General features: G+C 35.0%; 1 protein-coding gene across 3 annotated transcripts; it reads right to left on the minus strand.

Moving 5' to 3' along the window:
• Positions 1 to 1138: 1138 nt before the first annotated feature.
• On the minus strand, positions 1139 to 5808 carry LOC139981482 (uncharacterized). Of its 3 annotated transcripts, XM_071993896.1 has the most exons (3): positions 5223 to 5401; positions 3951 to 4037; positions 1139 to 1320 (listed from the first exon to the last, which is right to left on the minus strand). In XM_071993896.1, the coding sequence occupies exons 1-3, from the start codon at positions 5292 to 5294 to the stop codon at positions 1141 to 1143; spliced, it is 339 nt and encodes a 112-aa protein (XP_071849997.1). In that variant the 5' UTR covers positions 5295 to 5401; the 3' UTR covers positions 1139 to 1140. The 3 variants fall into 3 exon arrangements, 1 of the variants encoding a protein (XP_071849997.1); XR_011797858.1 differs by lacking the exons at positions 3951 to 4037; positions 5223 to 5401 and adding an exon at positions 2506 to 2846; XR_011797859.1 differs by lacking the exons at positions 1139 to 1320; positions 5223 to 5401 and adding an exon at positions 5436 to 5808 and having other exon boundaries at positions 3857 to 4037.
• Between the last annotated feature and the right edge of the window lie 5097 nt (positions 5809 to 10905).

A 10905-nucleotide genomic window follows, 5' to 3' on the forward strand; every position in this document is an offset into this window, starting at 1 on the left:
TCAATGCAACTTTTGATGATTGATCCGAAGACCTTTTTAAAAGCTTTACACTGGTCTTCACTCGTAAACGATTAAAATGTAAAAGATTGACAATGTTCTATAATATACATAACTTCTCCCTTAGGTCCACCACACGAAACCATGTATTCTTAGTGTATGGTAATACCCAGTATCATCAGAAAACAGTTTATGTTGCTGCTACGAGTGGAATACGTTATCAAAGGAGTGTAAGAATGCCAACTCATTAAATACCTTTAAATGTTTCATCCAGGACTTTAACTAATTTGCTTATGCTCTAAATTTCATTTCATTGATTGTTCCATTTAATACTTTATGCGTTTGTCAATTTTTCTTACAAAACAATACCTTTAAAATGACCGATTAGTAGTCAATATTTTCCTGCAGGGCCGTTTCGATTTTCTCTTGCTTTTAATCGCAACAATAAAAGGGGTTGATTAGTTTTACAAATGGTTAAAATTGCGGTTTTTTACCTAGTTCTCACTCACTCACTGCAGTTTGATAACACTTACGAAGTCCTTTCTCGTTGTCAATTTTAGATGTATATATTTTTGCTTTTCCATTGGCATCTATAATTCACGTTTGTATTCTTATTGTTCTTATTTAATTTTGATTCTACTTGACATGTGCTTTTGTATTTCAGGGCATCGTGGGAGACTAGCTTTACGCTGACCTACTTTACCATTTTCAGTGAAATAAATAAGTAAATAAACATTAAAAATCAGCCTAAGCACAAAGCCCTATTTAAAATGCCCGGATGCAACACTGACATCAAGCCCGCACCGAGAAGTAGCATTGTGATATTCTTTCTTACAAAACAATACCTTTAAAGTGACCGATTAGTCGTCAATATTTTCCTGCAGGGCCGTTTCGTTTTTCTCTTGTTTTTAATCGCAACAACAAAAGGGGTTGATTAGTTTTACAAAAGGTCAAACGTGCGGTTATTTACCTTCTCACTCACTCACTGCAGTTTGATAACACTTACGAAGTTCATTCTCATGTATAGCAACTTGGAATCGATGTACTCCAGTGACTTTGCCCATTGTCCAATGATGCCCGAAGAAGAGGTGGAAGAAGCCAACCCCCCCCCCCCCCACCCCCCTCCCCCAACATACACACACGTTAAAAGTCAAGTAAGTCCTTTTCCTTGGTTGATGGAAAGAAATAAACAAAATATCGGAACGGAAAGAGATCGGTGTGATTACATATCATCACCTCAATATCCTCGTAAATATGCTGCTCCTTGAAGTAGTACGGCAAACAGCGAAGGACAGCAGTTCGTTTTGCATTAGCATCAGGTTCCTGCAATGGAAAACAGAATGCAAATATGCATTGTGGTTTCGATGGTGTAATATGAGCAGTTTTCTTCATGAATCTGATGTAATGTATAGTGAGGGTGTACATGTTTACAAGGGTATCACGATTTGAGAGGTCGGCCCAAGCTTCCAGTATTGAGATATCGTGATTACAGGGTTTTCACAATTTGACCCCTGGTGACTCCAAATGACCATTGCCCTCCACCAATACAAACGACCTTTTGTACTTAATATGGTACTTCTACACACCAAATATGAAGTCTGCCCATGCTTCTCATCTTGAGATATCGTGTTTACAAGGTTGTCACAATTGGACCCCTGGTGAACCCAAATGACCTTTGATCTCCACCAAAACAATAGGCTTCTTGTGGTACTTCTACACACTAAATGTGAAATTGGTCTGACCTTTTCTTCTTGAGATATCGTGTTTACAAGCATGGGCGTCACAAAGGCACTCACTCACACACACATACACGCATACGCCATCATGAATGCAAAGGTTACGATTATCATCGAAACCAAATATCATTGATTGAATTAAAATTTCAAAAGTTAGTAGTGCCATGTATGTTTAGGCAAATTTCAGACTACAAGTTTGGACTATATACTTTATCAGACTTACCAGGAATATTCACAGGGATAATAATCACCCTCTTAATTAACAAAAAACTGAAATCTCTCTGTCGACAGATTAACATTAATCTACGACATTGTGCAATAGCACCAAAATATTGGGTTCAAAATTCATTTCTACACAGAGGATCTATTTTTATTAAAAAGGGATCTTAAATGATTTGATTTATTGTATCTTTATTAATATTTCCTTATCATTTTCAGTTGACTAACATTTTGAAAGCTGTTGATTGTGTAACTAACTCTAAATTGCCTTTAATCGCTTTTGTTTTTATGGAAGTTATCTATCATAACTTTTTATTCTCTCCTATTCAAAATTGTATTTTATGCGTTTTATACTCGAATAAAGGAAACAGAAACTATAATTAGATCTTTCAGCAAGGACATGCTTCTCATGAATTTCTGTGTGCTATTAAAAAGAAGTTACTACCGGCCCCACACCCTAGATCCACACTTGTTCAAACATTTACTTCTTGGATGCCAGCAAATATAAAGTGAAATGATAAAAATTACCATAAATTGATTATGCAAGACCAACCTGAAAATTCTGCAGCTCTGTTCGAATTTTGTGTGCTTTGAAACCTTGGAGCATTTGTAGTAAGTCTAACATTCTGTCCAAATGTTGATCAAGGGATGAAAAGAATGTGGTTAACAGGTTTACTTTAGCAAGTCTTGAAAATTTCAGCAGTAAGCTGTACAAAAAGAAATTTTTCTATATTTCTACCAAGTATATTCTCAGTATTGTTACCATGATTTTGAGAGTTGCATCCGTGGGACCCAACGTCTTAAAAATGTTTGCCTCCGCTCAGGAAAAATTGCGACCCCACAGTACTCCTTGAAAACATGCACTTTAAAATACCTCTACCAGAACGAACAATACTTGTGTTAATTATAACAATAGTGACCCCCTTATAATGACCCCTGACAAAACATTGGCTTGTGTGCAATGGAATCCTATAGTGATAGGTCTATAATGTGCACGAACAAAATCAAATGATGAAAGCTATATATATAGTATACAACAACAAAGTCACTGTCAAAGTCTAAAGCGGCAAATTTTGCCATTTACAATTACTTGCATTGAGACCGTCAGTATAATGCGCTATATAAATAAGTATTTATATCCTTATTTAAACACAACACTTCACTATAGAATGTTTGCAGACAATAATAGGGACTACTATAGCCAATTAAATAACAGGGAATGCATAATCGACTGTCTTTCAGCATGAATATCTTTGTAACAGGAGTGTTGTTAACCAATTGTTTTGCGGTTGACTGTTATGATTGATGTGTTTTCAAACAAATCCAATTAACTGTACAAAAGATTGCAAGAAATGTGGTTCTTTTGAGAAGTTGTGGTTTTTCTTAAAGAAAGAAAAAAAGAAAGAAAGTAAGATACTCAATCCAAGAACGTGTTATTAGAACTTCCTGCTCAAATCCCGAATCTTGCATCCTTGTATACTGGTTTAAACGTGCGGTTATTTACCTAGTTCTCACTCACTCACTCACTCACTCACTCACTCACTCACTCACTCACTCACTCACTCACTCACTCACTCACTCACTCACTCACTCACTCACTCACTCACTCACTCACTCACTCACTCACTCACTCACTCACTCACTCACTCACTCACTCACTCACTCACTCACTCACTCACTCACTCACTCACTCACTCACTCACTCACTCACTCACTCACTCACTCACTCACTGCAGTTTGATAACACTTACGAAGTTCATTCTCAGGTGCAAAATGTAGCAACTTGGAATCGACGTACTCCAGTGACTTTGCCCATTGTCCAATGATGCTCGAAGAAGAGGTGGAAGAAGCCAACCCCCCCCCCGCCCCAACCCCCACCTCCCCCAACATACACACACGTTAAAAGTCAAGTAAGTCCCTCTCCTTTTCCTTGGTTGATGGAAAGAAATAAACAAAATATCGGAACGGAAAGAGATCGGTGTGATTACATATCATCACCTCAATATCCTCGTAAATATGCTGCTCCTTGAAGTAGTACGGCAAACAGCGAAGGACAGCAGTTCGTTTTGCATTAGCATCAGGTTCCTGCAATGGAAAACAGAATGCAAATATGCATTGTGGTTTCGATGATGTAACATGAGCAGTTTTCTTCATGAATCTGACGTAATGTATAGTGAGGGTGTACATGTTTACAAGGGTTTCACGATTTGAGAGGTCGGCCCAAGCTTCCATTATTGAGATATCGTGATTACAAGGTTTTCACAATTTGACCCCTGGTGACTCCAAATGACCATTGCCCTCCACCAATACAAACGACCTTTTGTACTTAATATGGTACTTCTACGCACCAAATATGAAGTCTGCCCATGCTTCTCATCTTGAGATATCGTGTTTACAAGGTTGTCACAATTGGACCCCTGGTGAACCCAAATGACCTTTGATCTCCACCAAAACAATACGCTTCTTGTGGTACTTCTACACACTAAATGTGAACTTGGTCTGACCTTTCCTTCTTGAGATATCGTGTTTACAAGCTGGGCGTCACAAAGGCACTCACTCACACACACACACATACACACATACGCCATCATGAATGCAAAGGTTACGATGATCATCGAAACCAAATATCATTGATTGAATTAAAATTTCAAAAGTTAGTAGTGTCATGTATGTTTAGGCAAATTTCAGACTACAAGTTTGGACTATACTTCATCAGACTTACCAGGAATATTCACAGGGATATTAATAACCCTCTTAATTAACAAAGAACTGAAATCTCCCTGTCGACAGATTAACATTAATCTACGACATTGTGCAATAGCACCAAAATATTGGGTTCAAAATTCATTTCTACACAGTTGATCTATTTTTATTAAAGGGGAACTTAAATGATTTGATTTATTGTATCTTTATTAATATTTCTTTATTATTTTCAGTTGACTAACTTTTTGAAAGCTGTTGATTGTGTTACTAACTCTAAATTGCCTTTAATCGCTTTTGTTTTTATGTAAGTTATCTATCATAACTTTTTATTCTCTCCTATTCAAAATTGTATTTTATTCGTTTTATACTCGAATAAAGGAAACAGAAACTATAATTAGATCTTTCAGCAAGGACATGCTTCTCATGAATTTCTGTGTGCTATTAAAAAGAAGTTACTACCGGCCCCACACCCTAGATCCACACTTGTTCAAACATTTACTTATTGGATGCCAGCAAATATAAAGTGAAATGATAAAAATTACCATAAATTGATTATGCAAGACCAACCTGAAAATTCTGCAGCTCTGTTCGAATTTTGTGTGCTTTGAAACCTTGGAGCATTTGTAGTAAGTCTAACATTCTGTCCAAATGTTGATCAAGGGATGAAAAGAATGTGGTTAACAGGTTTACTTTAGCAAGTCTTGAAAATTTCAGCAGTAAGCTGTACAAAAAGAAATTTTTCTATATTTCTACCAAGTATATTCTCAGTATTGTGTATACCATGATTTTGAGAGTTTCGTCCGTGGGACCCAACGTCTTAAAAATGTTTGCCTCCGCTCAGGAAAAATTGCGACCCCACAGTGCTCCTTGAAAACATGCACTTTAAAATACCTCTACCAGAACGAACAATACTTGTGTTAATTATAACAATAGTGACCCCCTTATAATGACCCCTGACAAAACATTGGCTTGTTTTCAATGGAATCCTATAGTGATAGGTCTATAATATGCACGAACAAAATCAAATGATGAAAGCTATATATATAGTATACAACAACAAAGTCACTGTCAAAGTCTAAAGCGGCAAATTTTGCCATTTACAATTACTTGCATTGAGACCGTCAGTATAATGCGCTATATAAATAAGTATTTATATCCTTATTTAAACACAACACTTCACTATAGAATGTTTGCAGACAATAATAGGGACTACTATAGCCAATTAAATAACAGGGAATGCATAATCGACTGTCTTTCAGCATGAATATCTTTGTAACAGGAGTGTTGTTAACCAATTGTTTTGCGGTTGACTGTTATGATTGATGTGTTTTCAAACAAATCCAATTAACTGTACAAAAGATTGCAAGAAATGTGGTTCTTTTGAGAAGTTGTGGTTTTTCTTAAAGAAAGAAAAAAAGAAAGAAAGTAAGATACTCAATCCAAGAAGTGTTTGTTAAGAATTGTGAAAACGTGTTATTAGAACTTCCTGCTCAAATCCCGAATCTTGCATCCTTGTATACTGGTTTACACAATTTACACTTTGACACTGAGGGATTATAGATATATACGAGTTGTATAAACAGATAAATATTTTATCAACTGCATGGATTAATGTTGCAGGTAAAACGGCATGTCTATTAACTGTTTATTGTAATGAGGACTCGTTATAACGGCATCCCATCGCTATTTTAGTGATTTGGAATTCTTATACATGAACTCATTCTTTTTTTCTGGCTTCATTATTTGTTATTAAAAATGTGTTAGAATTGTTGTGTCACGTTGTTGTTGTGTTTAGTTGTTTCTACCTGGTAAGTTATAGAACATGATTTAAAAGACAAAATATGCACTCCCACAGTTATAGTTAATCAATGAATCATCATATAGGGATGTGTCTGTTGCATAAAGTTTTACAAGATTGATTGCCGTACACAACAAACGATAACAACACCACTGAACTGAACAAAGTGGCAAGGAACACGTATTTAATGTAGATCCCACCTCTCCAGTATACCCACAAATAAATGTACAATATACGTCACGTTTATCGTACTCGAGTCCATTTTTGTGGACTGGGACTTGAGACCAATTTCAATTTGGTATATCATCTCGCTTGGAAGATTTCTTGTTATGGAACAAGAAATCGCGTTTCATTCATCAGTCACACACTTCTTCACGTTTCATTACTATCTGTATTTTGTAGCGACAAGAAGAAACCTTCACTTGCAAGCAACGGAAAGTTAACTTTTTCAGAGCGCGGCACGCGGTTTAAGGCGAGTCTTCAATACCTTTAAGGAAGATTTGTAGTATGCTCAAACACTAATTGTAACTCCGGTCCTAGCTTTGGAAGCTAAAATACCTCCTGCAATGAACACTGTCTTAGTTTCGTTTGCAAAGACTGCAGGAGCTGACACTCATTGTATCCTGTGAGCTTCCTTCTAATGAGTCATCATAAGGAAAGATACTGCAGCTTGCACTGCTTAAATCAAGAGGAGAAAGTGCTGAAATAGGGTACTGCTTTAGGAACTAATTTAACTGTTGCAACATTCTCGACCAATTTATGTTGACTAAATTCACCATATCTTCCCAAAATCTGAATCTGCATACTGTAGAGTAAACTTTATAGTTAATGTTCCCTATATTTTCAATTATATTTTTCAAACTTTGAACTGAATTTGTAATGGGCGCTCCTGAAGGCAGAGCTTCCTGATGCCCGAGTCAGAAATGATCAACCTTAATTTCAAAGGTTACATACTGTCACTGATTTGGTATCTATATGTATTGGAACACAAGGAAATCAAAATAAAAGCTGTACTAAGTCTCACTGTTGCATTTCATTGCCACATTGTGCTTTAAGACGACTACCTTACCTCCATGATTTGACTAGCATGCTAATGGATAGTAATCAGCCAAGTCTCTATGATGGACTAGTTTTAATATATCTGGGTCCTTTACAATGTGTGCCCCAGATACTTTGCAAATCTACATTCAAAACATTTTACCACAAAACAAATATCCTGTTTAACTGTTAGTACTTGAATCTTTGCAAACTGTGCTAAGCTATCAGAATCAGAAATTTCTCTTGTATTAATTGCCTCGAACTTCAAATCCGCAACTGAACGTAAACGTAAATAATCGATTGGATCTTTCGTATATTAAGTCGATCCCAACTTCCCCTTGCCTCAACAAAGACTTGGGACTTCTATACAACTACCCGTTCCACCAAACACATATGTCATCCGTTCTTCGCTCCTTAATCCGATTCCTGTATAGTCATGGTTTATTGGGTACTATACTTCAGTCAATGCAACCTACACTTATCTGGTGACATATTTTTTCATTATGTTATATTTTTTTTCTATCCATTCCCTATGGCGCGAGAAAGCGGAATATATTATGTACAACAATATATATGCTTTACTTGCAAAATACATACATGGTTTACTTCAAAAATACATTTTAGACATATTTATATATATTCTGCAAAAATATATTCTCTGACACAAAAGCATTTATAATATAAATATATATTCTCTAAGAGAAAAAAAAAAAAAAAAAATATATATATATATATATATATATATATATCTTGTTAAATCTTGTTAAATATACATCTTGTTAAAAAACATATATATTCTCTGACAGAAAAATATTTTTCTCTAACAAAATATATAAATTCTGAGACAGAAAAAATATATATTTTACAGGAAAAATTATATTCTGTGCAAAAATATATTTTTATTGTGTGTACGAAAAAATATATATATTCTCTAACAACAAAATTCTATTCTGTGCGAAAAAATATATTCTGGTCGAAAAATATATATATGCTGTACAAAGTACCAAAACATATATATTCTCTGACAGAAAAATATTTTTCTCTAACAAAATATATAAATTCTGAGATAGAAAAAATATATATTCTACAGGAAAAATTATATTCTGTGCAAAAATATATTTTTATTGTGTGTACAGAAAATATATATATTCTCTATAATTCAAGACCTATTCTGTGCGAAAAATATATTCTGTACGAAAAATATATTCTGTGCGAAAAAAAATATATATGCTGTACAAAGTACGGAGCTCTGTAAGTGCTGACCAAGATGTTCAGTAACTTCAGCAGTGACCAGCCTGTTCATTACACTGGCCATTCATAAAACGCACATGTTTGCTCAGAATCTTAATGCAGTTCATAGTTAGTGGGTTTGCGATATCACATTGCACATGATAGTACCAGGGATTATTCCATAACAACTCCCTGATTGTACGACGGTACGTTCGACAGCGAAGCCTTCTGTACCGTAACTAGCCGGCTTAACAGTAACTGCTCACTTCTTCACATTTCAAGGTTATTAGTTTGGAACGTTAGCCGGTGTGTTACGTAAGCAGTTTGCCAAACCTTGCAAAGGAAACGAAAGTGGGAAAGTCATTTGCACAGCTCAAATTTCCTGCGATCTACCGCAAGTGCCTATTGAAATCTGTAAGGCAGGTAAACTGTTACGTCAGTGGTGCAGGGCGCATTTCACTCAATTGTATATTTTTTTTAGAGAATATATATATTTTTCTCTTAGAGAATATATATTTTTTTCTCTTAGAGAATATATATATTTTTGCTCTTAGAGAATATATATATTTTTTCTCTTAGAGAATATATATATTTTTACTCTTAGAGAATATATATATTTTTCTCTTAGAGAATTTATATATTTTTTCTCTTAGAGAATATATATATTTTTCTCTTAGAATATATATATTTTTTCTCTTAGAGAATATATATATTTTTTCTCTTAGAGAATATATATTTTTTTTCTCTTAGATAATATATATATATTTTTCTCTTACAGAATATATATTTATTTTTTCTCTTAGAGAATATATATATCTTTGGCATAGAAACATAAAATTTTTGTGTAAGTATATATATCTTTACAGAATACTTATTGTTAGATAATATATTATTATAAACATATATACAAATATGTCTAAAATGTATTTTTGAAGTTAACCATGTATATATTTCGCAAGTACAGCATATATATATTTGTACGTAATATATTCCGCTTTCTCGCGCCATAATTCCCCTGTCACGGTCCTGGTCCTGCGTGGGGACCGAAAATTCCAATATACTTTCTAAAACAGTACTCCTTGTTTGTCAGTCTATGATTCGTATCTTAGTTCTCTGCTATTGTCTATAACTCTTTACTTACTTGGACTTTTATTTTATTTTTTTAAATTTGATTTGAAATGAATTCAACCGTAATGCATCCACCCACAGCTCGGCTTTTATGATATTTTTCTTTGTCACGTGTCAAGTGTCACGTGAACTTGTGTAGGAAGAAAGTGGTATGTGTAGGAAAAAAAACGAAACCAGTATGTCAATAGACAATAGGGCCTTTGTTTATGCATCTTTGCAACAGTTCGTGCGTGTTTTTTCTATTCTTTTCTTATTATTTTGTTCAGCTTCCTTATAGCTGATTTGACGTGCCAAAAACCGCATGAGACACCTGTTTTGTCTTTCTTGGATTTTCTAACACGTTTGCGGTATTCGGGTTATGCCTTAATCAGGTCAACATCATCCACCATTTCTTAATGTTATATTACCATCAATGAACATTTTAGATGGTCCCCATGGACGTCTGCAGCCCCCCCCCCCAAAAAAAACATGGTTTTCTATAACCGATTAACGGTCCACCGGATTTACCGTAAACCGTTAACCGGTTTACTATAAAGTATTACACTGTTTGCTGTAAAATAAAAAGTATAATAATAAACCGGTTAACCGTTGCCTTGTCGAGCGTCGGGTTCTGGAGTCTTTCTAAACCTGATTTGCTTTGGTTCGATAAACCTGGACTAACTATCTCAATTGAACATTTATAATTCAGGTTGCCTGTATATACCGTTAGGTATCTGAGTGTGGAATGATTTGATCAGTAAACATTTAAAGAGCTATTGTGAGGATCATTTTAACGAGAAGGCAGTTTTCAGTTCTTTTTTTTTTCGTTTTACTTGTTTTACTTTCCAGGAGGGGTGGAGGGTAGGCATTGCCCCCTCCCACTTTTTCGAGCGTCCATGATAATCTCATTTCGATCGTGATGTAATATTGCTTACTAAAATATCATTGTATCATTACACACGCCATCTCAACTGTAGATAAATGCTGGAATGCTAACACTCCCTATGATGGCCATTTAGTTTGATACTGTCCTATTTTGTTCTTAAACTTTCACTGGGTATATTTTGCAGTTGTCCC

The sequence above is a fragment of the Apostichopus japonicus genome, chromosome 15 (genome assembly GCF_037975245.1).
Source record: "Apostichopus japonicus isolate 1M-3 chromosome 15, ASM3797524v1, whole genome shotgun sequence".
Classification (NCBI taxonomy): domain Eukaryota; kingdom Metazoa; phylum Echinodermata; class Holothuroidea; order Aspidochirotida; family Stichopodidae; genus Apostichopus; species Apostichopus japonicus.